Source organism: Anser cygnoides, chromosome Z, assembly GCF_040182565.1.
Source record: "Anser cygnoides isolate HZ-2024a breed goose chromosome Z, Taihu_goose_T2T_genome, whole genome shotgun sequence".
Classification (NCBI taxonomy): domain Eukaryota; kingdom Metazoa; phylum Chordata; class Aves; order Anseriformes; family Anatidae; genus Anser; species Anser cygnoides.
Genome location: NC_089912.1, coordinates 59,957,898 through 59,985,578, shown reverse-complemented (window position 1 = coordinate 59,985,578; position 27,681 = coordinate 59,957,898). Strand labels below are relative to the sequence as shown.

At 54.8% G+C, this 27,681-nt stretch overlaps 1 protein-coding gene across 6 annotated transcripts; it reads right to left on the bottom strand.

The window, feature by feature from the left end:
- Positions 1–649: 649 nt before the first annotated feature.
- MAPK4 (mitogen-activated protein kinase 4) lies at positions 650–26,491 on the bottom strand. Of its 6 annotated transcripts, XM_066988508.1 has the most exons (10): positions 26,343–26,491; positions 25,740–25,927; positions 19,241–19,396; positions 18,653–18,779; positions 12,705–14,148; positions 7,721–7,865; positions 6,206–6,367; positions 5,262–5,463; positions 3,317–4,000; positions 650–2,961 (listed from the first exon to the last, which is right to left on the bottom strand). In XM_066988508.1, exons 5-10 carry the CDS (start codon positions 13,248–13,250, stop codon positions 2,949–2,951), a joined length of 1,752 nt encoding a protein of 583 aa, XP_066844609.1. In that variant the 5' UTR covers positions 13,251–14,148; positions 18,653–18,779; positions 19,241–19,396; positions 25,740–25,927; positions 26,343–26,491; the 3' UTR covers positions 650–2,948. The 6 variants fall into 6 exon arrangements, with proteins under 6 accessions (XP_066844609.1, XP_066844606.1, XP_066844607.1 ...); XM_066988505.1 differs by lacking the exon at positions 19,241–19,396; XM_066988506.1 differs by lacking the exon at positions 19,241–19,396 and having other exon boundaries at positions 25,740–25,909.
- Positions 26,492–27,681: the final 1,190 nt, after the last annotated feature.

Sequence of the window (27,681 nt, the reverse complement as noted above, 5' to 3'; positions counted from 1 at the left end):
TCTTACTCTTTGAATTTAGCTATGGGATTGTTATAAACTCGCTCCAACAGCTGCCAGATGGCAGTTCAAAATTACATGGTGAGCAAGGTCTCAGGAACTGAAGATGCTCTTGGAGATGTCTACGTTCGCCCGGGTATTGTACTACTTCAAAAATCAAACTCTGCCTTTGAAAATGTCAAAGGGAACTATTTACGAACAGAGGCCATATGGTTTATTTGTCCTCTTCAATTCCTCTCCCAGTCAACTGGGAAAAAAGAAAAAAAAAAATCCATTTCAGGCCTGAAAATGACTGCATGCCACATTCTACCCTGTTCTTACCGCAAGCACTCAAAAATGGTCGATGGTGGCACGAAATTGCTCGAGGACGTGTTTGCCTTGGATTAAAACGGACAGAAATGATCAGCAGCACTCCAGGCTCCGGTAGCTCCATTTGCCGCATCCACGGACGTTATGCTGGGGTTTTGTTCTCGGGTCCCTTGTTCAAACAGTTGCAAAAATTATTTTTTTTTTTTTTTGCACAAATCACCGTATTTGTTGAAATTCACTCCCCGTGCCCCCAAGGTGCCGGGGTTTGCGTTCAGGAGGCTCCCCTCCTTCTCTGCGGCGCAGCTCTCACAGCAAGCAAAATAAGGGCACGCCGGCAAGCAGGGAAGGCTCAGGCCTTAAATTTTATTGTCGTAGATGAGAAACAAATCTGGCTTGTGATCGGCTGAGCACGCTCAAGTAACAAATTAACGCCATCCCCCCGTCCTCCCCCCTTCCCGGCACGTGACGCCGACGGTTTGGGACGTTAAATAATGGCTCCTCAGAAGACAATTTTCAAACCTGTTCCTTTCACGGCCGTAATAAATAAGAGTCCCGCGCACTTCTGGTGGAGGCATCCGGCCCGAATGCAACGACCCGCGCGGAACATGGCTTCTCGTTTCGGAGGGCTGACGACGGATGCCCACGGGGACAAAATACTGACGTGGTTTGATCCCTGGGGATTTCACGGGCCGGTGCGTCAGCGAGCGTCTGCTGAACCCGCCGGTAGAGAGTTCTGAGCATCGCTGACCTCGTCCTGTAGGTCTAAACTCCGCCGACCTCTGGTTTGGGGCTGACATCTGTGGCTGCGGCGCTGCGCATCTCCCGCGAGGGGCTGGGTGCTCCCGGCGGGGTCGGCACAGGCGGCTGGCGCGGGCAGGGGCCGCTCCTTCATCCCAGAGCTGCCCCCCCACCAGTGAAAGTGCTGAGCTTTAGTTGAGGTATATAAATCGTGTCACGCACTGCAAACTGAGCCCTCTGCCTCTCCCTCGTTTCCTCTTTCAGGGCAGCAGCCTGAAGCTCCGCGGGGCACCTCCGGAGACCGGAGTCCGGTCGCTTTGCCTCCCGCCCCAGGACTTCCAGCCCATCTCACCCGGGCTACCATTTTGCTGGGGCAGCAGCATTTCCAGACAGCGTAAGGAGAGGGTTTCACGATAAGAACAAGCTTTCTGGCTTTTCAAAGCCTAGCACAAGCTCTCCTACAGCTAAACCTGCCCCTAATTCCCCCCCAAGAACAGAAACCAGGGTTAGTACAGTAAGCGCTGCTGTTAGTCCTTCCCCCAAGTCTCGCACGAGTTTTCTTCACATCTCAGAACATCTAGTAGTTCGCTTGTTAAAAGGGTAGAAATAATTCGTACGGGGACAATAGTTAAATACGGACCTTGGAGTTACTAGGTACAGTAGTTTCTCTTTTACAAACGAAAGTAGAGCCACCGTGCCGGGGAGCACAGTGCCACGACGGCGGCGCAAACGGAGACTGGCTTCTACAACGCTATTTACAGGTTTTCAACTTTAAAAAACTGCCGAGTTTGGTCAAATATAAGTATAGAACATTTCTTCCATATACAAACTCTTGTTAGCTGATTCATTATTAAGGTGCTCGTAAGTGTGGATGAGGACAGAAGTTACGGTAGATCAGTTTGTGTTCGCGTCTATTTACAAATCGCGCTTGTTTGCCTGCTGACGCCAGCGTGTTCCAGAGAAGCTGAAAGCAAAGTGCCTTGGAGAAATGTAAATTTTTTTTATACGTGACCTTGGCCAGTCAGGAAACTAACGCCACGGGAACCAAAGTATGGAGACCTTCCTCCCTCACGGGTAGCACAAAAAGCATCCGACTCACTTGGCTAAGTGACTCTTTAACCCACCTGAGGTTCCTGCTGGTTTTGTTCAGATGTTAGCCAACAAGCACACGTTTCTGTCAGGCAAAGGCATGATGATATTTAGTACACTCGGTGCTCTAGCTGCTTAAAGCGATGCACAAATCCTAAGTATGATTTGCTTCACAGCTGCTTTGTCAGAAGGTAAGTAGTGGAACTTTCATTCCTTCTTTTTTTTTTTCTTTTTGTCTTTTTTTGGCAAAGGTTATGTGCCCTTGCTGAGTCTGTACAGGTGGTGGTGGCAGAGGGAGCATCCCGCTCCCATCGCCACCTCTCTGCTCCTGTCCAGCCCTCGCTGCCAGAACGCGCTGGTCGGCTGGGCAGCTGCCTGAGACAGGACTCACAGCACCAGGTTGTTGCGTGAAATACATCGGATGGGGTCTCCGAAAGAGTTCAGAACCACCCGGTACAACGGAAAGGAAAAACGTACGCGTGGAGAAACCAAACGAGGAGAATGTGCTCAGAAAAAAAAAATTATCTTCCAATCGGGAAAAGAAAAAAAAAAACAAAACAAAACCCAAGTGGTCAAATTCTTTCACCATCGACATTCTTGAGGAGTTATTTTCTGCCTGCTGGCCAAACTCTGCCTCTAGCTGCACCCTCACAGCCTCTCCGCCGACCGACCGCGGCTACTCCCTGGCATCGCGGCTCTCTCCGCACCGATTGTACTCACGCAGGGGGCCTCGGAGGAGCTCATAGTTTGGCATGTTTGGAACCCGTCAAACCAGGAGAGGATGTGACCGTAAGAAAATGCTGATTTTGTCCCCGTCATTTTAAGATGCTATGGAAAAAGAAAGAAGTTGATTTGACCTCTGTTTGCAAACTTAGCACGTACCGTCATCTCTCTGCCGTACATTTAAGTTTCAAACAGGTCCCAGAGATTGCAAGGCAAGCTTGTTAAGGCAGTGGAAGAAACTCGAGATTCCGTTCACACCTCTTGATTCCCTTAAATGCATTTCTAAGGCATCAAAAGGGGCACGTGGTTTGTGCTTGCCTTTTCAGAAAAAGGCATTCAGAACAGCGTTAAAAAAGGGATGCTCAACGACAGACAGAAGCCGCTCAGCCCGGGGCGTCAGCCACGCTATCGGAGAGGAACGGGGAGGTACAGCGGGGTTTTCCAGGCCGGGGTACCTCACCATCGCTCCTTCTGGTACACCTCGGTTTGTACAATCTCGCTGGGGTGCTCGGATATGCAGGCCCCGTTGATGTCATTGAGCTTGTTGTCTGGAAGATCCTCGGGTTTTGTGCAAAGTTTCAGCGCCCTGGAGATGAAGACGTCCAAGTTAAACTCGGGGTCTGTTTCGGCGTTCACCTCCTTGGTTTCCTGGCGGAGGTGGTGAGGAGGAGATGGCAGGCTCCGCTCCTGAATCTCCGGAAGAGTACTGGGACACTCGAGACCCACCTGCGTGCTCTTCACCCACTGAGCAATCTCCAGAAAGAGGTTGGATGGTTCTTCTTCCAGAGACAGCTCGGTTTCGGGTGCTATGGTTGCTCTTTTCCAGTGGGATAAATCTAAAATCAGCTTGGGCTCCGAGTAGTGGTGGGGCTTATTGTCTCTCCACAGCAACTTGTCCAAGTAAGAAGGTGACCCCACTTTGTAATCACAGGATTTCCCGCAGTCGGCGTCAAATACGCGGTCCATCGAGGAGTGAGATAGCTCCAAGAACCTCTCCGAGCTGCTCTGTGAATATTTCCGCGGATCGACTTGCGCTTCCTCAGCGATGGATTCCGACCCCGCCCGCGGGTCCCGCTGAACCTCATCCATGTCGTGGTATTTATCGTGCCTCCAGTCCAAATCAGAGGAGAGGCTGACGTGATACCTGGGAAAGACACGCTGCTGTTAGACAGGTCTTACTAATATCAGAGACCTTCTTGTGTGCTAAAAAAGGATGGCTGAGCAATTTATCGGGAGTCTGAGCCTTGCCCTGCCTGCGTGGACAGGACCAGAAGCGGGAATACTCTGAGAACCAAGCTGTCCCTTCGTTCAGCTGCTCATCATCCCTCCATTCTGTTCCTAAAACGCTCGGCTCGCGCTGCAGAACGTCCCCAGCTGGGTGGGAGGACGAAGCCCAGGTCACAGCTTGCTGTGTCACACCGGGAAAGCCAAAAGCAAGGAGGCACGCGGGTGACAAGGTGACCTTGAGCAACTGTTCTGCTGCTCCGGTGCCTCTGGCTGGCAGGCGTCAGGGCGATGTGCGGACACACTGAAGACATGCTGAGGAAAGCTGCCAGGCTTCCTTTTTTTATTTAATTATTTATTTAATCATCCCCAGCTGCTACCCCGATACTTGTTCACGCAGGAAAAGAGACTAACAGGAAGGAATGCGAGGGATTTCTTTAGATTATTTCTTCAGTGCTGGTGAAATACAGTGGGTTAACAAGGCCCGGAGATTTAATTGCTATGCAGAGAGCAGCAGCTCATCCTGCTCAGCTGGAAGGAGCAATACGGGAAGGTGAACATCGATAATTCTTGGCTACCTGTTTTGTGCTAGCTGCACCGGTACCAGGAAGGGCCTTTTAACTGGGGTATTCATCTAGGACAGGACAAGTCTGCCCTAACCTTCACGTACAGCTTTCAGTAAACCATTTAAAGCACAATAAAAATATGTTTTAACAGACCCCATCTACGTGGACTCTAGGGCTTATGCACCTTGAAAAGCGATAAATAGAGTTCCAAATCTTGTCCCCGAAAGGTCCGAGAATTACATGATTTTATAGTGGGTATTATAGGGACAGAGGATAGAGGGAAGAACCCCAGTGTCATTTAAACAGGTGCAACTCAAATGATAACGGTATATGCTGATAATAAAACCGAGAGCAGAAAAATTCTCAGTAACTTGAAGATGCAGATTCAGCATCTCCTCCCTACGGACATCAATGACAAAACTCTTGTTGACTTCAGCTAGGTGCCAGCTTGAGTTAGAATTACAATATGGCATAAAAAAAGGCAAAACAAGTACCCTTTGTGGGTCCAGGGCACATATTACCGAACCAAATCAATGCTCAGAGACTCGCCAGTCAAGTTTTGCCTAAAAAATCCCAGTGAATATCCGGTCTCTAGACCGGCCCCAGGCACTGTACCTGTCCCAGTTAGACATCTGGCTCTGGTTGGCTTCCATCAGTAAGATATCATCAATCTCATCCTCAATCCGGAACGGATGCTGAGACACCGGTTCGTCCTCAGGGCAGGAATAGGGGCTCATGTAAGGATGCTGCAGCCCCATCTCGGCCGTTAATCGATCCATGGGGTTAAATGTCAGTATTTTCTCCAGGAAATCAATAGCTGCAAGTCACACAGAGAAACAAACTCACTCATCCCTCAAAAGCACCGCTAGCTTTCTTTCCAGGAACGGCTTCGTGAATTCCCCACACCAAATCCGCTCGAAGGAAGGCAGGAATTAAAGGTCAAGTCCTGTCAGAAGTCTAACACGGGCACATTTGTCCTGCCTGCTTCAGGGTTATGCGACTAAGTCCTTGGCATGACAAACTCTATTAAATTATTTTGCATATTAGTATTTCGGAAATTTTGAGTGTCTAAAATGATTTCGAAAAGACCGTGGAGAGCGAAGTCTCTACTATGATGAAAGCAGAAATTCAGTGCAACAAAAGCGACTAGAATTAAACCTAAATACATGATTTGTTGGGATTTTTTTTTTTTGACGGTTCCTTTTATGTAGGCTACGTGAAAAAGATCAAATCCTGCCATTGAAGATGTCTTTCCAATTCGTTTAGGTCTTGGTGCATGGAAGAGTCCCTTAAAGTCCAGTTAAGGTAACTACAAATGAGTTTTTTTTGCACTGTACCTTCAGAAATGTCCCTATGAAGATCGTAATCGGAGGAACTGGAATGTTTCTCTGTGCCAAAGACGCTTTAGGAGCAAAATCACTCAGCACAAAGGAAGGGCCATACCTATTGCCTCGGTGCTTAAGTGTTAACCAATATCCAGTTGTCTCCCACCGAATTATTTCGTCGCTTAGATTAAGCCCGAGGAGGAGGCGCTGCCAAAGCGGCGCGCGCCACAGTACCTTCGCTGTCCACCTCGGGGAGCAGCTTGCGCAGCGGCTTCCTCACTTCCCAGGTGCTGTTGATGAAGCTGGGCATCACCTTGAGCAGCTCCTCTTTGTCCTCCTCGTGGATGACGGGGATCGTCTCCAGAATCAGCTGCATCTGCTCCAGCTCGTGACCGCCTGAGTGGGCAGAGAAAGGCAGGGAGCTGAGACGCACGCGCGGCCCGGCCGGCCTCAGCTTACCTGGACAGCTCCAGCGAGCTCCCAAAATCCCGGAGAAAAAGAGGCAGAGAGCTTTTTGGCTGTGATGACTGCACCTACACGAGTTTTTGGCAGACTTATTGACATCTGGGGTTTCAACCCTTTTCCTTGAGGGCGTATTTACCCACATATTCCTAAGCCCCAGCGCAGGGCTGGCTCCCATAAGAGAGGAACGACGCACCCGGGGAGCGTCGCAGAGCCAACCGCCTAATTAATGAACGCTAATCCTATTCTTCAGCGCACTATTGAATTTGACCGAGAGCTCTGCCGATGATTTCCAGCTTCTTACGTGTACCGAGGAGCTGCCTGGCATAAATACCGAGTCGTGCTATCGACTTTCTGTCTGCTAGAAATGCCCGTTATAAATATTCTGTCGTTAGAGCCAGGACTAGCCATTAAGAGCCAGGACTAGCCATTAAGAGCCAGGGCTAGCCATTCTCTCCCCAAATCAGAGCTTCCCATGGGTCTACGAGGGGTTCCAAACACATCCCATGGGCAATGAGATATCCAAATGTCACGGTCAAGGAAAGGGTCTCCATCTATCACGGCTTTGTCACTCCACCAAGGTCCAGTTCAATGCATTTCCAGCTACTGTCACCTCAACTCTGCCAGGATGTGGCAACGAACCTGTCCCCAAGCCAACGTGGACTTTAGCGGGGCTGGTCATTACCACACCCCGTATCGTCATTAAGCAACGAGAGGACTTTCCGTTTTCTCCTTCCTCCACTGGCAACGCTTTCGGATGAGCAGCAGCAAAGCACTGGAGGGAGCTGTAATTTAAGTTGTGCGGCTGACTCACGCACAATTAACAGTTTCTCCAGCATAAAAATCATTACTGGTGCTTTCTGACTTTGTGTGAGCTACCAGCTCCGCTTTTCGAGTGGCTGCTTCATTCCTGAACGAGTGATCCCGCACCCAGCTTGGCACCAGGCTCAGCTCCCTACAGCAGCGTTTTTGGAGCTCTGTCAAATAAAGATTTGCTCATTAACGGGACGTTAATGGGATGAGCCCAGGTGGCAGCAAAGGCACAGCGTTCTAGGGTACATCCTTACCTCCGCAGCCTGGGAACTGCTCACGGCAAATACAATTAACCGTGGATATTTCATATTACTGGTGGGTTTGAGACTAATTCATTTTTGCTTTTTACCACAGATTTCACAACGATTGCCGGCAAGGACGGAAGAATTCACTCTGCCCCGCTCTAAAGCCTTTGAATTGGGTAACGAGCAAGGAGAAAGGGAGAAAAAAATAAATGAATCAATGGGAACCTACCAGCGAAGAGCATCCTTCCCGTTAGCATCTCCGCCAGGATGCAGCCGGCCGCCCACATGTCGATGGCTTTGGTGTAGTTGTTTGGCGAGAGGAGGAGGCGAGGGGAGCGGTACCACTTGGTTACCAAGCCTTCCGAAAGGTAACCCTGGAAGAGCAGAGACAGGGACACCGGTGAAAGCGACGTGTAGGCATCCCCGTTCAATAATTCGAGGTATTTTTGAGGTTTGGCAATTTCTGAGCGCTTAACCCGACTGGAACTCTGCTGCGGCACGCGAAGGAAGCCGTTGTCAGCTCAGCGCACGTAAGCCCAGTGCCTGCATTTCCAAAACGTCACCTCGAAATGAGGCCTTCTTCAAAGGAGGTGATGTTTTATCTAAGTGAAGGAAGAAAGCTAGGAACACCCCAACAGGCTGGGTGCGAAAACACGACCGCTGGAAGACCGAGGCGCTGAGCGCACAGCGCCCGAACCCAGCCAGCTTGCAGCAAACTGCCAGAAACGGGTGATTTCACCCCAGATCTGTACCGGAGGTGTTGCTTATCGACACGAACAAATGCCAAACGCTGCATCGAGTCCTCAACGGGGCTTTGGGATGGATGCAGGGAATTGCACGGGCGCGCCGAAGCAGCCCTGGCCACCTCCTCCCCTTTGCTTATTAGGAAAATTTGTGTACGAACACCCACCGTCACCTTCCAAGCGCGAGCGAAGCTGCAGCTCGACTTAACGCCGAAGCTGCTAAACGGCTGATGTTTCCTAATTAATAGTGGCAGAGCAAATCCTCGTTATCTGTGGCACAAGCGGCTGCGCCCTGTGGACCCCCAGAGCTGTTGGGGACAGCAGATTTTGGACTGTGGTGACGTTTGCTTTGGGATCCCAGGACGGGTTTTAAAGGCGATGCCCTTGGCAGCACCGTACGGCCAACCGCTGACCGCTTGGACCGCAGCCCTCTGGATCCCGAAGGCAGCCCAGAGCTTTAATTCAAGCGCCAAGCGCTCGGCGTCTCCGGCTGAAACCGAGGGGAGGCATTTAATCCTGTGCTGCTGGCAGAGAGCACAGTCCCTTAGATTAAATCCCGTTCTCTACCTTGAAGATCGCCTCTTGTAACCTAATCGCATCTTCCCGGTTCCGTAATTTACTCCAGCCTTGCGCGCGCTCACTCTCCAATCAATTACAAACTTCATTTGGAAGACGATTTCGTACTTGCTCCACGTTTGGCAGGTGGGAGCTGGGAAGGCGACGGGTCCCTGCCGCAGCATCCCTGCAGCCGAAGTGCTCCGGGCGCGAGCAATGCCGTAGGGATAAAGGAATATAAAAGAATAAACGCACCAAGTCAGCTGGGAGGCACATGCCACTGGACAGTCCGGAAAAATACCCAGGCAAGGATTTGTACCCAGACACCGTGCGCTCCTGCAGCTCAGGAAAACGTTCATAAAAGAGGAGATCCATCCACAACACTGGAAAATGAGGAGAGGCATCACTGAGGCTCCGAACGCATGCTGAGGTCGAACGTCAAACGTAATTTCGTCAGGGTAACGTTGGGATATTTCTACATATCTCTACGTTCAATATAACACATAAAAATGTGGATTGAAACACACTAGAATAATCAGCGTAAAAAGAAGCGACCACGTTGAATTGCACTTAAATGCCGTGAAACCACTGGAGAGTGCCAAAACGCAACGGGAGCGAGAAAAGGGTTCCTACCAAAAATATAGTCAAAAACTCCACCCCAGTCGATACGGTCTAAACTATTTTCAGCGTAAATGCAAGAGCGGTTTGCTACCACGGAGGATAAGGGGTTTGTAACGCCTCGGTTCCCCCCCGCCCAGCGCAGATTTTTGTTCGAATTTCCAAACGCGCAAGTTGCCAAGCTTTTAATCAAAAGGGTTTGCTTTAAAAGGGAACATTTTAATTTTTGTCTTCTTAAGATGAGTCGTAATTGAGACTGATTAGCCAAGAATTTACGCCGCCGGCTCGTTTAATGCCATTACGTTCTTGCTAATGCTGCTGAATCAGAACCGGCACAAAGACCCCAAGGCGTTATCAGATCAGACTGCTGCTTTTCAGCTCCTGCAGTTATTCACAACAATGGGGACGTGGGTATTTGCTGGAAAATCCTAAGAAAATAAACTTCGGGGATGGTGATTCGGGGCAATTAGGCTTTCTGTTCTCCATAGCCTCGTGATACGAACACACCAAACCGAGCCGCCAGGGGAGCGTGGTGTCACCAAGCGATGTGAGGGCTCAGGGGGAGCGTGCGCCGTGCAAAACGCATGGGAGATACACTGCAAACACCCCCTGCGTTGCAACGAGCCAAACCTTTTCTTCCCCAGGCGTCTCTTATGGATTGCAGAAAAGTCCAAGGCTTGCTCCCATGCTATTTTTTTGTAATTTTCAAGTATCGTTTTCCTGCTTCCGTTCCTAAGGCTTGTGTAAGAACCGCTCAGGCAACCTAAAAAAGGGATAAACCCGCTGTGGGTAGGATTGGCATCAAGTTCTACCAAATATCACAGCAGGGAAACCAAAAAGCAAAGAAAAATGAATGCAGGAGAGACCAAGGGCTTGCCTCTTCTGGAGAAACACCGAGATTCAGGATCTGGCTCAGAGCCTGCAAGCCATGCAGCCCCTCAGCACCTCTCCTGAGCATCCAAGCGTGCTGCACACCAAAATCCAGCTTTTCTGCACTCAAAAAGCTGCGACAGTGAGTACCCGGTGCCCCCAAACTGGGAATTGGGCAGCACCCAGTGCCAGCTCGTAGGTCCTTCCCTCGAGGACGTGATTTCTGCCTCTGACTGCTGGCGGAGCTGGAATGGTTCCCGACTGCAGTGCCAAAGGGGGGGGGCTCAAAATAGAAACAAATAAGGGCTGTCAGAATAATCCTGATGCAACAGCAGGCTGGTTCCTCTTCAGAGCATTTTATTCTTTTAAATTTATCTTTAAAAGGCAGTTAGGAGAGCTCTAGCAGGGGCTGGAAAACGAGCCTGGTTTGCAGGAGCAGCGTTCCTGGCAGAGCACGAAGCGTAATAAAAATGTCACTGTGCCTGGCTCTGAAAATGTGACATGCATTCTCATCCTTTTTGGGTCACAGAACGCGTTTGTCTGACGAACCTGGGCTAGGCTGTGCTTCAGCAGAGGAAAGGGGATCTTCCTGCGGAGATCTCCTCGTGGTGATCCGTCCGCCGGGGGGGCTTCAGCGTTTCGCTGGGTGAGCTGGGAGCTATGGCAGCGCACTCGTCAGCGAGCCCCAAACAAAGGGAGGACTTCTGAGGTTTAAAGACGTTCTGGAAATCACGAGATCTTGCCCCAAAAAGGGTGCTGCACCCTCCCTCCTCTGGGATTTGTGCAAATGGAAGCTGTAAGTAAAGTTGCAAGTAGGCAAGGAGGAGGAGAGGGTCCTGCGCCACCCCAGGCACTGCACCCAGGGCAAGCCCAGGGCCGATTCTCTCCTCTGAAATATCCATCGCTTTTAGAGTCAGTCTAGACATTTATTGGCATTTATCCCAATTTCTAAAGCCTATTTTGCTTTCTCCCCGTTCTCCCGTTCTTCCTGCCCCATCATTCCTGCAGGCGAGGCTGCTCTGGGCTGGAGCTGCTCCGTGCCACTACTCCCAGCTCACCTTCCAGAGCTGGAGAGCTCTCCCCGTCCTACCCAATTATCCTAATTAATCGGCCGTCACGTAAACAAGACACGGTGCCAGGGAAGGACCATTATTTAGGTGGCTCTTTAAGCTGTTTCGAACCCTGCTCACAATCTGCTGGGGTTATTTTTTGCCATTTTAACACTTAGCAGGATGGTTGCCAGGGTTTGGGATTGGAGTCAGAAGAGCTCTAACCTTTCAGACAAGCGGCAGCACCCAACCTGCAATTTGTCTTGTTAGCAGACCTCAGACGTCAGCCCATGCATATTCCAGATACAATGGGTCATACGGAAAAAAAATAATCCATGCTCTTCAAGTGAGATGACGCTTCCTTGCCAGAAAGGCAAAATATTATGCTGGAGTTGTACACGGCCAGCAGAGGCTTGGATCTACTGGATCTGTCCAGCAGTTACTTACGCAGGGAGCTGGGAGGGGGGTTTAATTTGCTTTTGGGCACCTCTGTGCTAGCACCACCAAAATTCAGGGCACGAGGACCTCTGTCCTGGCCAACGCCACCTGGCAGCAGAAGGATGGAGGCTCAGTAGCTTCATGCAGAGATGCCCTGGGCTCGTCCCTCTTGCTTACGCCTTCTGCAAGAGGCCAGCACGCCAAACACAAACAGATCAAGGAGCTCATAAATATGAGCCCCTGCACCATGTAGGGCTCCTCTCACCTGCCCTGCCCGATGAAATCCCCGAGACGCGGGGCGCCGTCTGCCCCACGCACATCCCTCCCGTCCGGGCAGGTAGGAAGGAGCTGAGCAGGCGATCAGGAGCAGGACAATCCCGAATCGCACGCAGGAGCGGAGTTGTTGGCTCATTTGCTAAAAAAAACGTTGGCTGGTCCCGCTCAATTCCTGCTCTTTGGCACACACTGCTCGAATTCAAGTGTACGTTGACGGCGGTTGGCGAGCATCTCCTCGCTGGTTTGTTGCTAGTAAGAGATGGACAGGCCTTGAAATCCGGCCAACGCATGAGAAGCGCTTTAAATAAATGATAATAAAACCATTTTTTACACGGACTCATCTTGAGTTGACCTCGGGAAAAGAAAAACGTGCCACTAGGGACCAAAACCAAGCACTTGGAGCCGCTCGGAAGGCAGCTCTGTACTGTACCCCAAGTTCTCCAGCCCTGCAAGTGAGAAACCAGGGGCACTCGGCGCAGATGTGAGGATAAACACCAACACAACGCCTGCTAATGAGACACGTGCCCCTTCGTGCGCTTCTCTTGCGGGGATAAACGGCAGCTCACGTTTTATAAAAGAAGCAGCGAAAGGAACGCAAGCAGCAGGACATCAAACCGGAAACTCACCGGAACGGAAAGGAGCGCGGCGATTTCTCAACACCTACCTTATGGCAGTAATGCTGATCCACAATCCTGGCGAGCCCGAAATCGCCGATCTTCAACACCAGGTCCTCCGTGCTGATGAAAATATTGGCCGGCTTGAGGTCTCGGTGGAGCACGTTGGCCGAGTGGATGTACTTGAGCCCCCGGAGGAGCTGGTACATGAAGAGCTTGGCGTGCTCCTCGGCGAGCTTCCCCTGCTCCAGCAGGCGAGCCAGGTCCGTCTCCATGTACTCCTGGACGATGTACACCACGTTGAACTTGAAGAAGTCCCCGCGCAGGTTGGTCCCCTTCGGCCCCAGCACCTCGTACACCTTGACGATGTTGTCGTGCTCCAGCCTGCGGATGATCTTGACCTCCCGGAAGGCGTGCTTCATGCTCCGCGCGTCGCTGATGGTGATCTTCTTCACCGCCACTTTGCGGCAGCTCTTGCTGTCAAGGGCCGACAGCACCAGCCCGTTGGCCCCGAAGCCCAAGGGACGGAAGTTAACGAAGCGGCAGCCCAGGTCGTAGCCGTACACGCTGGCGATGCAGTCGCACTTCTCGGCCATCGCGGGCTCCGTCCTCTTTTGGCTTTTTCCTCTCGGTCACTCGGAAAAACGGGAGAGTCGAAGGACTCCCAGGTTACGGACACGTTTTGGAAGAAAGCGCGCCATCATGACTCGCAGATGCTTGGGGGGGGCTCTCGCGGCGAGCCCATGACTTCACGACGACGTGCAAACGCAGCAGGAAAAGATGTGAGCGCGCACACACACACACAAAACGTTTCGGAGCGGGTGAAAAATCCAGGCGCGGAGGAGACCGCACGGACGTTTCAAACGCCGCGAAGATACCTCTACCAGAACACAGAAGGGTTATTTTTCTTGTTAATACGAGAGCAGCAGTGCTACATTTTTCAGCCTCTTTCCTCTTTTCCTTCACCAAAGCCTCGTTGGCCGTGCCGAAGCGTGGGGCTGGTGGAGCAGGCAGGCGCGCTGCCTGACGTCCCCGGTGCTTCAGTCCCGGGGCAGGCGCCCAGCCACGCAGCCGGCGCCGATGTCCCCGCGGCGGGGCACAGCCCAGCGCAGCCCCATGGCCCCTCCGCTGCCCCGCAGCCTTCCTCCTGCCCGCGGGTCTGGACAGTGTTTCTCCGCCCAGCGAAGTGCATCCAGGCGCTGGCTGTGCTCCTCGGCGGTCAGCAAAGCGTTGCCGCTCCTCGATCGCTACGTGCGGACCCCATTTTCCCCCGCGGCGGGTACAGATCTTGATGGAAGCAAATGGTTTTCGGCCCGAAAGTCACTCTTTATCAGCTGCGCTCGGTGCCGTACGTTTCCACGTTTGCATTTCCAGCACCTTCTCCTCGTGCGTCTTTTGTTGTCCCACCTTTAGGGCCAGCAAGGACGTGAACCGGCGGAGTCGTCCCCTGCGCTGGGCAGCCCGCCTGTCCCGCAGCAGCTCTCAGCCCTGCTCCTGCAAGAAAAGAAGAGATTGATTCGCTCGATAACACCGCCGAACCCGTCCTTCCCGCGCAAACGCCTTCCTCCTGAAGGTCAAGCACGAGCTTGTGACCTTTAGGAAATTCATTAGTGACGCCCTCCACACGTACGCATCCCTCCCGGCATTTTTTCAGACGGTTAATTTTTCCTTTTCAGTTTGAAATGTGCGGAGAACTGCTAGCACTCGGCTCTTCCCTTCCCCTGGTTTCTCTATTTTCGTGCCTGAAAATTTTACAAAGCAGTTCGCAGCCGGCGAAGGTTCGACGGCGGGCTGCTGGCTGCAGCTGCCCGTTCAGCACGAACCTGCTTACCCAACCCACGGGAGAAGCACGTCAGCAGCACGCGGGTGCTACAAGCCCATCCTGCTAAGCAGCCCGGAGCGGAGCGCCTCGGGTTTCTTCAGCCGGAATGAACGCAAATTTTGGCTTACGAACAATTTCCTGCCTTGGCGAGGGCTGGCTGCGCTGATGGGCAGCCCGGGCAGGACGGCGGGCGTGCAAAACGCTGCTAAAACATTAAAAAAAAAAGGATTTTGCAGCTGGGACGTCAGCGTCGGAGCTCAATTTGAAGTTTTGCACAGCCAGCTCTCCCGTGCAGCTGGGCTAATCGCTTCGGAGAATTGCTAGCCCTGCCCCAAAGAGCCTGAAAAACGCTTCCCCTCCAAAAATGCTAATGGTACGGCGTGTTCCCGGAGAGGAGGAGAGGCGTGCTCATTAAGATGGGCGACCCGTGTTGTCCCCAGCTCGGTGTGCCCGGCTCCGCGGGGCCGCCTGGGGACAGTGCCGGGGTCCCTCTGCTCCTGCCATAAACACGGGGCCGGGAAGATCTGCTGGGAAAATAAACGTTGGCTTCTTTTCTCACCGCATCTTTTATAAGGACGCGCTCGGCACCAAGACGCTGCGCCTCCCCGAGCCACCAAGAGCACATTCGAAGCCTGGCGAAGGGTGGGAGGGGGGGTTCGAAACAAGGGGAAAAGGAGGGATCCCAACCTTCGTGGGTTTTTAGGGATATGGAACCGAAGCAGCACCCTTATGCCACGTGCTGGCACCTGCTACAGCCTTCAGTCGTGTTATTACCCTGTAAAGGATTTTCTAGATTTTCATTGCCAATTTTTCAGCTCATAAAAGCTTCCAGCCCACCCCATCTCCTTGCCAGCTCGTGTGAATTTTAACCCCCTTTCCCCTCTGGGGCCATGCCACGGGGCTGCCCCGAATCCCCCAGCCCCAGCCCCTCGTCCTGCTGCACCGAGGGCAGCAGCTCCGCAAAGCGAGGAGCTGGCACCCGGTCCGAGCGCCGGCCCCAGCTAAAAAAAATAAATGAAGGGAGTGGATTTAGTCCCCGCCGTGTTCTTCGTGGCAGATTAAAGCCTCTTTGTTCGAGCCCTTAATCAGCAGAGCCGCTCCATTAACCCACCGGCGGGTTCACGGCCTGCCCGCTCCCCGCGCGGGCTCCCCGAGCACCGGCTCGCGCTGCCCTCCCGCTCCCTCGCCCTCCGGCAGAAATCACCGAGAGTAACGACAGGGAAAATATTGAACGTTGAGCTTCGCTTCCCTTCGCGGCCACCGATCGTTAAACGCGGGCTTGGCGGAGGAAGGGGAGCGCAACCCTCCGGGTGGAGCGGCTGAAGGGGGGGTGGAGAAGAGAGCGGTTAAAACAAAGACACCTGGGGCACGCGGCTCCGAGAAGAGGCAGCGCGGGGATACCCTCTGAAAGCGTCTGCCAGGAGTTACCCGGCGGCTTGGCAAACACCGCTCGGAAGGAAAAAATAATTGCAGCCTCTCTTCAAGCCAGCAATTACCCGCCGCCGGCTCTCGGGTGCAGCTAAATCGGCCCCCGCTGTCACCAAGAGGGCAACGCCGCGCCACCGAGGTGCCTTGGGCGGTAAAATCCGAGGGGGAAAAAGTCACCCCTGCGTCGTGACGTCCTCCGGCAGCGACCGAGGAGACGGAGAGGAAAGATTTCTGAGCGCTAAAGGGAGATCTGGTGCACGCGGGGTTGGCCTATGCGCCCCGTCCCTGCCCCGCCACTCCGGGAAGTTTGTTGTGCCCAGCATGGAAGGAAACCAAGTTTTGCCTTGTCAGCTTAATTATTAATAATTAGCGAAGCGCTGGAAGCGCTGAAAGGGAAAATGCACTGCGTAAGACCAGGAGGGAGGAAAGCGCCCTGTTCTGGCTGACGAGCGCACACAGTAGCTGCACTTTTGTACCGGGAACATCTTATCGGGGGCATGGAAAACACCAAAAAAACGTGTCCCGTACCCACAGACACGTGCAGACAGCGGGGGCACGGCAGAAGCAGCTGAAACCGCAGCGGGGGAATAAACATCTGCCCGTATTTCCAACCAAGAAATGGATTTGGGGGGAGGGCTGCAGCTAAAACAAGAGTTTCAGGCGAGCCCCATCACCAGCAAGCCCGCTTTTCCCTGCCTCGGGATCAGAGCGAGACGAAACCCTGCGTAAAACCACGACGAAACAAATGCAGCTGATTTATTTACACCGCTGGAGTCACCCCAACCTTTTGGCTCGGGCGCCTGGCGGAGGATTTGCTGGGGAGGGGGCTGGAAAACTGCAAAACAGAGGGGTGATGGTTTTAGGGTTGGGTTGAGGGCTAACTTTATCCCCATCCACGCTGCCACCTCCCACGTACCTCTCTAGCAGGGGGAATTCGTTAAAGCTCAAGTGCTGTAATGAGAGGGCTGTTATTAACGGAGCACCACGGGTGCTAATTAAAGGAGGATAACAGCCAGCTCTCGCCTGAAAAACCTTGTAACGTAAAGGGCCGCAGCCTGCGGGTTTTTACATCTCGACAGCGATGGGAGCAGGGATTAAACACCGCGCTGCAAAGCAGGACGGGTCCGGCAGGGGCTGGAGAGCCGTGCAGCCCCTGCTGCGCTCGGCTTCTTGGTTTGCCTCTCGGGTACCTCTGCAGGAGCGCAGCGTGAGTCGGTTTTTTCGCTCCCCCTCGTCGCCCCGGCATCCCTCCCTCTCTTAAACCAAAGCTTTTCAGCCGTCCTTTCCCCCTTCTTTGTCTCCTGCAGCTCCAGGGCCTGGGTCTCTGCTTGGAGATCTCTTGCGCCTCCCAGGAACGCGAGGTTTCCAGGTGCCCAGGGAGAAGAAAGCACATGGGGGAGACCTCATCTAGGGGATGGGATCTCCCCAGGAAACCAGCAGGCAGCACCAATCCCGTCCCCCAAACCTTGTGATGAACACGGCTGACAACAGGGACTGAAAAATAAGATGCTGGGCTCTCCACCGGAGATATCTTGTCCCCGTGCCCCAGAAGATGTCCCCAGCTCGTGCCCAGAGACACCGGCCAGCACTTGGGCCGGACAAAAACGGCTGCAGAAGCGGAGGACTTTTGTCGTGAGCTCCTCTGTGGTTACCACCAGCAGGGTCCTTCCTTGCCCTGTGCGGGATCAGCCTCTTACGCCAGAGCTGCTTACAGCACCAAGTCAGAGACCACTGCACTCGAACGGACGAGTGCTCTCCGCGTTTCTGAGCCTGGGTTTTGTCCTTCCGGCTTTGCTAGAGCCACTGAAGCAGCAGGTACCTAAGGTGACGCGGAGCAAACTGCTTTCCCTTTGGGATCCAGCACGCCCCGACAACCCAAGAGCCGTGTAACCTGCTCAGGAGTCGACCATACCCTTATTTTCAGCCCCGAAATAATATTTTTAGATGCTCCTACTGCCGGGATGCGAATGGAAACCCGCTGGGCCCTGTGAGAAGGGAGGAGACGAGCAGAGCCGTGACCAGAAGGCACCCAGTAACCCCGCACCTCTCTGCCGCAGGATCCGTCCCCCAAAAGGAGGTGAAATCTCAACGTGTCTGCGGGAAAAGCTAGAGGGAGAAGGCAGAACTGAAGGGAAAAAGCCCAAAGGTGAGCCCAAAGTCCTGGCTCAAACGGCAAGGACACACACGCAGTTTTTATAGGCACTCCGCCTTAACAGAAGAAAGCCCCGCGGCGGCGCCCAGAGCTGCCAAGCCGCCTATGCCACCCGAGCCTCCCGGAGAGGACCTTGCGTTTTTATGGCACTCGTGGCCAGGCCGAATCGCGCTCCTGGAAATCAGACGACGAGGACAGAGCACGGTGCAGAACTTGCTGACGCTCGCGCAGACTTTAAACGGGGCACAAAAGGCACTCGGCTGACCCCCCGGCGCTGGTAAATCAGCCGTGGCTGGGGCCTCGAGTGGCTGAACACAGACAAGAGGTGAGGGAAGGCTTTCCCAGCGGGTCCGAGCACACAAAACCGCCCCGGGCGCTGCGCTTTCCAGCCGGGGAATAGCTGGTAATGCCTCGAACAAACACTGGCTTAGCACGGCTGAGGCACCCTCCCCATCAGCCTGCAGCAAACGTCTGTCCCATGCAGCGCCGTGTGGGAAAAACCCAACTCCATCCCTCCTAAAGCATCGGTCCGGGCAGCTTTCCTGCACCAAATACCCCCAGGAGATGGACAGACGGACAAATGTCATAGCCAGTACCTTTCGCTGCACCCGTAGCCTCCGCCCTGCTCCGTCCTCAGCTCTCCTGGCCGCCGTTTTCGCGTCACGCTGCCTTATAACGGCTGACGCCGCATCGATTTCAGGGCAGCGGGATTATTTCCGTTACCTAAAGAAAACAATTACTGGAGCCGATGACTCAGAAGTCTCGACAAGCCATAAATCGGAGCAGAAACACGATACCTAAGCGGGCCAGGTCACTTTGCCCTTTCGGTTGGCATCTGTGGGCTCCTAAGGGAGAGAGGAGAGAAACCGCGCTCCGCGGGCACCCACGCTGCGTCCACGAGCCCTTCGCTCGCCGCGATGCCACAGGTCGGGACTTTGCCTGCGTTATCACTGGCGGGGCCAAACCAAGATAAGCAAAAGCGGGAAGGGTATAAAAAAATAAAGAAAACAACAAGGTAGGAATAGCCCCAGAGGTTTTTCATTACAGCCCAGGAGCCCGCAGCAGGAATTTGCCCCGGAGGAGGCAGGCACGCACGCACAGCGGGTAGGAAAACTACCCGGGGCAGAGCACCGTGCCCCAGAAACCACCCCGCTGATCCCCGTTCCTCTCCTGTACGCGCGCACCAGCGGTTTGGGGACCCTCGCCTGCAGCTGTACCCTGCAATCTCATCATTTCAGGAGACCGCGGTATGTTTTCGTGGGGTGCTGGCAGCTGGCGGAGCTGAAAGCCAGCGGCAGCGGAAGAAATGTGCCGGCACCATCAAAAACGACGCTGGATATCTAGAGAATTATAAGAAAAAAAAAAATAATAATGTTGTAAGTCCTGGTCCTAAAATAGCCCGGGGGAAAACAGAACACACTCCCAGCGACTTCTCGCCATCCACATAACACACGGGGAATAAAAGGCTTGGCCGGGCCGCTGCTAAAGCTTGCTCTGGGTATAATCGCCTACTGCTATAATGAGATTAGGTGGATTAGCTTTATTTTAAGGGAACGTCAATGAACCGGGCAGAATCTAAGCACGAATAAGTCCAGAAAGCCATCAAACCAGACGGTTATTTTTAGAAAGCGTTCCTCCCCCGAAATAACCTGGGTGGGGAGAGATGGCAGGCAGCGAGAGGTGCGCTAACACAAGCAGCAGCCGAATGAATGGATGCTGGAGACAAAAAAGCTGGCCGGATTCGGCCCTGGTTTCTCTGGGCCGTGTTGCAGAAGGAAGCGATTCAGCTGCAGCCTGAGCACGCATTCCTTCAGCGCCGTGGTTTCGTCCCTTTTTTTTTTTTTGTCCCTGGAGCTCATTCCTGCAGAACACCCGGTGACTCCGAGTGCGCCAGGTACCGCGCTGCCAAAACTCCTTTGCTCTTTTTTTCCAGGACGGATTCAGGTTTTCGCCTCGGGGGGCTGACACCCGGACATTTTGCTCAGCACGTGAAACCCACGTAGGGCTCTAAGAACCCGCGCAGCCCAGCAGTAGGATGGCCCCTACCCCGATAAAAGGGCCAGAAAGAACCCGTTAAAAAGCCCCTCTAATTGCATCGCCAACGGTTTGCGCCAACTCCAGCTAACGCTCGAGGCCAAAATGAATTAAGCCTCGAATAGCAAGCTCTCCGCCGTTCCTCCCGCTTTCACCCTTAATTTTTAACGGGGCTGCGGCGAAGAAGGGAAACGAGATCTGCAGTGCTGCTGGAGAAAGTCACCGGCAATAACTTCCTCCGCCTCCGTCCTGTTTCATCGTGAACTCGTTACCACACGCGTTAGGAGAAAGGGGTGCAGGAGAGAGCAGGAGCCCCTTGGCTCAGCTCCGCCGGGTTTGCTCCGCCGCTGGGTCCTGCCGCTTGCACCCTAAGGTGGTTTTTAGGGTGATGGTCTTCGTGCCCAAAGGGGTTTCGGACAGGATGAGAGCCAAATGCTCTACACGGGGCAGCGAGAAAGTGATCAGGGGAAACGCCCGTTGTGCAAAAGGCCTCGTGCCAAGAAAACCTGGCTACCTCGTGTTTTCTAAGGCTCAGGTCTCAAAACTTGCCCCCCTGCCCCCTTCGGTATCCATTACTGGAAAATATTCTTGTATTTCTAGAGCCCTTTTCACTCGCAGACCTGGGATCTGCCGAAAGGCACGGCGTTTGCAGGTGCTCAAAGACGTTGTGAGCGTGATAATCAACGTTTCCTTCAAACTTCTTCCTTTTCTTTTTTTTTTTTTCCCTCCAAATCGCACTCTGCCCATTTGAAGAGCAGACAGCAATTTAGCTTTCAAGCTCAGAGATTTTTCTCCCCCCCCTCCGTGTTTCTAACACAAGGGACTGGGGCATTTCTAATGACTTCAGAAGACAAAGACCGCAGAAACCTTTCTTGAATGCAGAATCGCCTTTGTGCTGTACAGACACAGAGGATAATGAGCAGCTTTGAGTGCTGTGATCAAACTCCTTTCTACGAGCCTGACTGGGACCCTGAACAATCTTGCTTGTGCATCACCACCAGCGTCAGCACGCTGAGGAAATCACTCCCTGGGGCACCTGGGCTTGGTGAACCCGCTGGGATTTAGCGGAACCCGCAGGAGATGCTGCGGCGTGATGCTAACGTGGGGCAAAACCCCGTGCTGAAGAGGCGGGAACAAGAGAAACATGCAGGTGAAACTCCAGCTTGGCATTAAAACTTATCTCGCTGAAGTCCGGAAAAGGCTAAATGCTCATTTCGGGTACTGGGAAGACGCTTTCCGAAGTTGATATAACCTGAAAAAAAAAAAAAAGGAGGAAGAGGAAAAAAAAAAAAGCAAACCCAGAATTCCCAGCCAGCAGAAATATAATTCTTGGAGAAATTATCTGAAACCCTCTCCGGGTCACATTCAGCGCTTGTAAAAGCCACCCCGCCCAGTCCCAGCATTTCAACCTGCACTACTGACAGCTGCTCCGTAGCCTCAAGGAACGCAAAGAAACTACTTTTTTTCCTTTTCCCCTTTCTCCTTGATCTCATTTTAATTGGAACCAGCCCCAGCTGAATCGGAGCCCGAGAAGCCCCAGCACCTCCCCGCCGTCGTTGAAGTCATCTGAAGCCGGGACCGGTTTCTGCGTTTGCATTCCCAGCCCTGCCTCCTCTCAGCAGGCCGGGCTTTAATTTCCCTTTACCCGCTTTCTGGCGGTTCCAAACTTCCCGAATTACGCAGGGTGGGGTGGAAGGAGGTAATGGACCAGGTAAAAGCCGCGCTGCGGCACGACGGCCAGGCTGGTTTGGTGGCGTGCCAAGGATCCTGCACCCCCCTGCTCCTTTGGGGACAGCGTGGAGCAAGTCACCAGGCCATTCCTCCCCCACGGTGACGTTTCACCTTGCAGCCCAGCAGGATCCGGCCTGATTCTTCCTCTTTTTTCCCCCCGTAACCATCCTGCCCAGCGAATGGCACTCGGGGCTGGGGACACCCAGATGCAGGGGAAGGGGGGGGGTGCTCCGCAGCCAGAGCTCCGAAACCCGAGCTGGGATCAGGCTTTTTTCTCTCGGTTTACGTAGCTAATTGCTACGGGCCTATCAGTTACCAGGTAATTAACCCAGCTGTAAAAATCAGGTGCAACCCGGAACGCGTTTGTGCAAACAGAGCGGGAGCAGCGGGGACAGATGGACCCTTGGTGGTTAGCAGCGTGGGGGTGGTTTGCTCTCGGCTGAACCCCGAGTGGGCCCGACGCGAAGCTGAGCCACTCCGCCAGGACTGCGGGGACTTGGAAAGGCTCCCGTCCCTTGGCATGAGAGTAGGGCTGTCCTCCCACCCGTCCCAGCAAAAGCTCCGTGCTCCAGAGCAGCTGCGCGCCCAGAAAGATGCCCAAATATCCCTGCCAGTGACCCACGGACGGCACCTGGGCACTCTCCTGTCGCTGCTCTCCAGCTTTTTCCTCGTCTTTCCTTTTTTCCAGTCTCCTGCTCCTTCCCTCCCCGCCAGGACGCCCCCGAGGACGAGCGCGGCGTCCAGCCCTCGGGCGCTGCGGCCGCGTGGGCTGGCCGGCTTCCTACGGAGATGTGTGATATAGAAATAGCACGATTTAGAAAGCGAGCTGCTCGTCGCAGGCACAACCATGCCGGCTGCTTTTAAAGGCAGGCAGGCTTAGCAACGCTGCCCAGCGCTGCGGGAACGATGAGCCGATTCCCAGACAGCCTCCGGGCTGGGGAAGTTGAAGGTGAGGTGGCACAAAGAAGTGACCCGGTGCTTAAATGCTCCAAAGTCATTCAAACCACACGAAGTAGGCGATTTTCTTCTGCAGCGGTGGCAAAGACGCTCAGGGACCGTTTGCTGGGTGGTCCCAGGCCGTAAGCACTGAGTTTCATTCTCGTCTACTTACTCAGCTACGCTCGTCCGATTTCGCCGCTATTCCTCACATACCTAAACCCGGAGAGGCAAACCAAACCACCGCAACGCAAACAACTAATGAATAATCGATAGCAAAGCCCGTGAAGGCACCGATAAATCTCTGGGACGCAAAGCCACCGGCACGGCCACGGCGGGCTGTTTTACGGCGCCTCTGGAGCATAATTGCCCACAGCAGCAGCCCTACGTGACGGGGAGAAAGCCACCGAGCTGCCGTTTCTAATGAAAGTCGCCTTCTGTTAGAGGTTCTTCCAATTTCTGGGCTAATCACGGGAGCCACGGGCTCAAACTAACGAGAGCAGCATCTACATGTGCAAGTTTTATAAAGCTGAAGGCAGTTGTCAGCATCCTGGGGAGATCAGGACTTGCCTGAAGCGTCTACCGAAGACCCCAGAAGTCATAAAGACGGAAAAGCAGCAAGAGTTACAGCAGGCAGAAACCATTCTGGCAAAAATGAGATGGGGGAAACGCGCAGAAACCCGACCTTTCTAAAAGCCACGGGAAGGAGGAAAAAAGAAATGGCACTGAAAAGAAACCCACAGGGTTGATGACTGATGAGTACCTCTAAAAGAATCCATTCCCTCTGAATGGCCAACAGAATTAATTATGAAGGCAGGCACTTTTTAAGCACGCCAGGAATAGGGTATTAGCTAGCTGTTAGATGCCATCAGTAAAACTGGAAGTGATGGCATAAAAAAAAAAAATATTAAAATGCTCGGCAGTGTGTTCAACAGCTAGTGCTGCTCTGCGTTTGGGAGGAGGCGGCGCGCCGCCCGTACGGGGACGGGTAGCACAGCTACCGAAGAGGGCGGTGGAAACTCAAAATTAACCTTGTGCGCTGTGCTGTCCCGAAGCAGGAGCTGTCCCAATAGCCTCCCGTACCTCCCGTCCTAAAACGACCGAGCTTCCCAAGCTGCCAGGCGTCTGCTAAAATAAAGCAGTTGAAAATCAGCAGGTGAGGAGCAGGGGAACGTTGCGAGGTCACCGTGCTCGCAGGAAGGACGAAAGGCGACGGCCGGGAGCAGCAGACAACCTCAGGGTCAGTTCCAGCTAGAACAGCGGCTTCAGGTAAATACAAGAGCTGGAGATTAAAATCCAGCGTGATTCAAACCGGCCAGCAGTTTCCCAGAACCGGGTCTATTTAAAAGGCTTATTTTTCCTTTGACAGGCAACAGGGCTGCAGGACACGGGCAGCTGCCTTGATACAGCGGTTTTTTTCCCCCAGAGCACACAACATTGGGATCGTAAACCTCGCATCAGGTGTCATTAAGCACACAAACATTAGGTGCGGTGCCACAGCCCCCATCCTGGTTGTTAGCAGGGAGGGAAGGCAGCGCCCGAGCGTGGTCCTCGGGGACTTTTGTCACTGCTCGGTATCACCTGGGGCTCTTTCTGGGGATTATGTTAAATGTAAACTTGCGACAGAAAACAGAAACTAAAGGATGGTTTGTTGAGAGTCAGAGCCAGATCCAAACCACCTGGTGGAGGTCACAGTCCGACAGACCACTTCTTCATGGGGCAAAGCAATGCCTGAGATCCTCAGAAGGATCGCTGCTCGAGTCAGAAAAGGATTTGGGACGGGCGTGGGGCGTCTCTTCTCATACACCACCGCAGCAGAGGTGGAGCAGGAGGGGGTCCTTCAGGGTGCGACAGGAAAAATGCCCATTAGGAGGAGGAAAGAGACTCCCCGCGCGGCCACAAAAACCTCCCGAGGTGGAGCAGGAGCCTCTCAGCGCGAGGTCAGAGCGGCCAAAGCAATTCGGCCTCCCGAGAAGTAGGTCGAGAGGCGATCCGATCAGCGCACGCGGGGAACGGGGAAGGACTGCTCACCTCTCCGACAAGGGCACGGCAACATCCCACGGCTGGGAGCCGAAAGTTCGACCTTGAAATGAGATAGCATCTCCCCGGAGTGAGAGCAATTAGGCGTCGGGTGCAGGGTAGCAGGGGAAGGCGGGGGGTCACCGTTGCTCAGAGCCACCGGAACCGAATTAACAGGCGGGTTTTAACCCAGCCTTCTGGTGTCTGCAGGAGGACGAGCCGCAAACGTTTCCCTGCGGCTGCAGTTCTGCAACGCCTCCCACCTGGGGGACGCGAAGTTCGGGAAGCGTGATGGATGCCTCGAATAAAAGCCCAAGCAGGGTCACGTTAAAAAAAGGAAAGATCGGGGCAAAAACGCCTAGAAACCAAGGTTTGGCAAGCGGTGTGCAAAATTCAGCTCGCTTCAGTTCAGACACCTAAAACACGAATACCAGAGTCCGAACCGGCACCCCTGAGCAGCATCCCCCTGCCCTACGATGGGGACCACCTGGGGGTGAAATTAATCCCGTCCTGGAGGTACCTGGTCCTTCCACACGGTGGAGAACAACTCGGACCAGACACGTTCGGATGCTTAACCGCGGACAAATGAATCACGTCCACCAACACACCTCTGACTGGAAACGAACTGCCTCACGCCGCCTGGAAAACCCCGGGGCTCATTTTGGATTGTAACACCAATTCCGGCCGTTTTGCATCGCCCAGTCTCCCAGGAGGCAGAAAAAGGGCCGTACACTACTCCAGCACCCGGGTGCGGTTCTTCCTTTCTACGTTTTACGTTTAAAGAGGAGGCAGCTAGAGGATACCCGCGTGAAGCAGCCAACCTTGAACCTGGAGAGCTCACGGGTGGCCAGGACGCTGCTGGTTCAGGGTCCTCCTTTCCAAGCAGGGGTCACCCGGGTGGGATTTCAGCCCCCCACCCCGGTCAGGGCTGAGCCCTCGCGGCCCAGAGCTGCCGCCACCTACCTGGGCAGGGTCGGAGGCTCCTGGTGGCGGTTCCTCCAAGCCCAGGAGCGACCACGCGTGGATCACCGCATCCCTTTACCCTTTCCTCTTCTGCGCGGAGGGCGAGGTGAGGATGCAGGCGGCGACCCCGCTCCTGCGATGTCCTCCACGGGGCTCCCGTCACCTCCGACCTGGCGGACGCCCAAAGCCTCCCGAAAGAAAGCGGAAAGCTCGCTGGTGACCCAAACCTCGCTCGTGTCCTCCGTCCCCGGGGGGGGGGGCCTCGCCTCGGGGCAGCAGCGGGCAGGGGGGTGCCCCAAGCGAGGCCGAGGGGCCAGAGGTGGATGGCACCGGGAGGCTCCGGCCGCGGGGAGGAGGAGGAGGAGGAGGATGAAGGAGGAGGAGGAGGATGAAGGAGGAGGAGGAGGATGAAGGAGGAGGAGGAGGATGAAGGAGGAGGAGGAGGAGGAGGCTGCGCTCGGGGCTCCCACCGGAGCCTCCCCCTGCCCGCCTCGGCGGCTCCACGGCCCCACGGCCCCCGCAGCCAGCGGGCAGGGGCAGCACCGGCGGCCCCCCCCCCCCCCCCCGTCTCCCCCGGCAGCCCCGGGCTCGCTGCTCCCTTACCGGCTCGGCTCGGCTCGGCTCGGCTCGGCACCGGCACCGGCCGCCCGCCCCCGCCGCTGACGTCACCCCCGGCCTCAGCCGCCGCGCGGGGGCCACCTGCCGGGGAGGGGCCTCACGGGCAGCCGGGGCCACCCCCCGGTGCCGGCCGGCGGTGTCAGCACGCAGCGACACCCCCCCAGTGACACCCCCAGTGATACCCCCAGTGACACTCCCAGTGACACCCACAGTGACACCCCCCAGTGCCAACCGTTAGTGTCACCACGCAGCGACACCCCCACAGTGACACCCCCTGTGATACCCCCAGTGATACCCCCTGTGATACTCCCAGTGACACCCCCAGTGATACCCGCAGTGACACCCCCCCGGTGCCAACCATCAGTGTCACCACACAGCGACACCCCCCCAAGTGACACCCCCAGTGACACCCCCAGTGCCACCCCCTGTGATACCCCCAGAGACACCCCCCGGTGCCACCCGTCAGTGTCAGCACGCAGCGACACCCCCACAGTGACACCCCCAGTGACACCCCCAGTGACACCCCCAGTGACAGTCCCAGTGACATCCCCAGTGATACCCCCAGTGCCACCCCCCGGTGCCAACCGTCAGTGTCACCACACAGTGACACCCCCCCAGTGACACCCCCGGTGACACCCCCAGTGATACCCCCAGTGACACCCCCAGTGATACCCCCAGTGACACACTCCGGTGCCAACCATCAGTGTCACCACACAGCGACACCCCCCCAGTGACACTCCCCCAGTGACACCCCCTGTGATACTCCCAGTGCCACCCCCAGTGATACCCCCAGTGCCACCCCCCGGTGCCAACTGTCAGCGTCACCACACAGCAACACCCCCCTAGTGACACCCCCAGTGACACCCCCAGTGCCACCCCCCGGTGCCACCCGTCAGTGTCACCACACAGCGACACCCCCCCAGCGACACCCCCAGTGCCACCCCCTGTGATACCCCCAGTGACACCCCCTGTGACACCCCCTGTGACACCCCCAGAGACACCCCCAGGTGCCACCCGTCAGTGTCACCACGCAGCGACACCCCCACAGTGACACCCCCGGTGATACCCCCTGTGATACCCCCAGTGACACCCCCAGTGACACCCCCGGTGATACCCCCTGTGATACCCCCAGTGACACCCCCCGGTGCCACCCGTCAGTGTCACCACACAGCGACACCCCCCCAGTGACACCCCCTGTGATATCCCCAGTGACACCCCCCGGTGCCACCCGGCAGTGTCACCACACAGTGACACCCCCCCCAGTGACACCCCCAGTGACACCCCCTGTGATATCCCCAGTGACACCCCCCGGTGCCACCCGGCA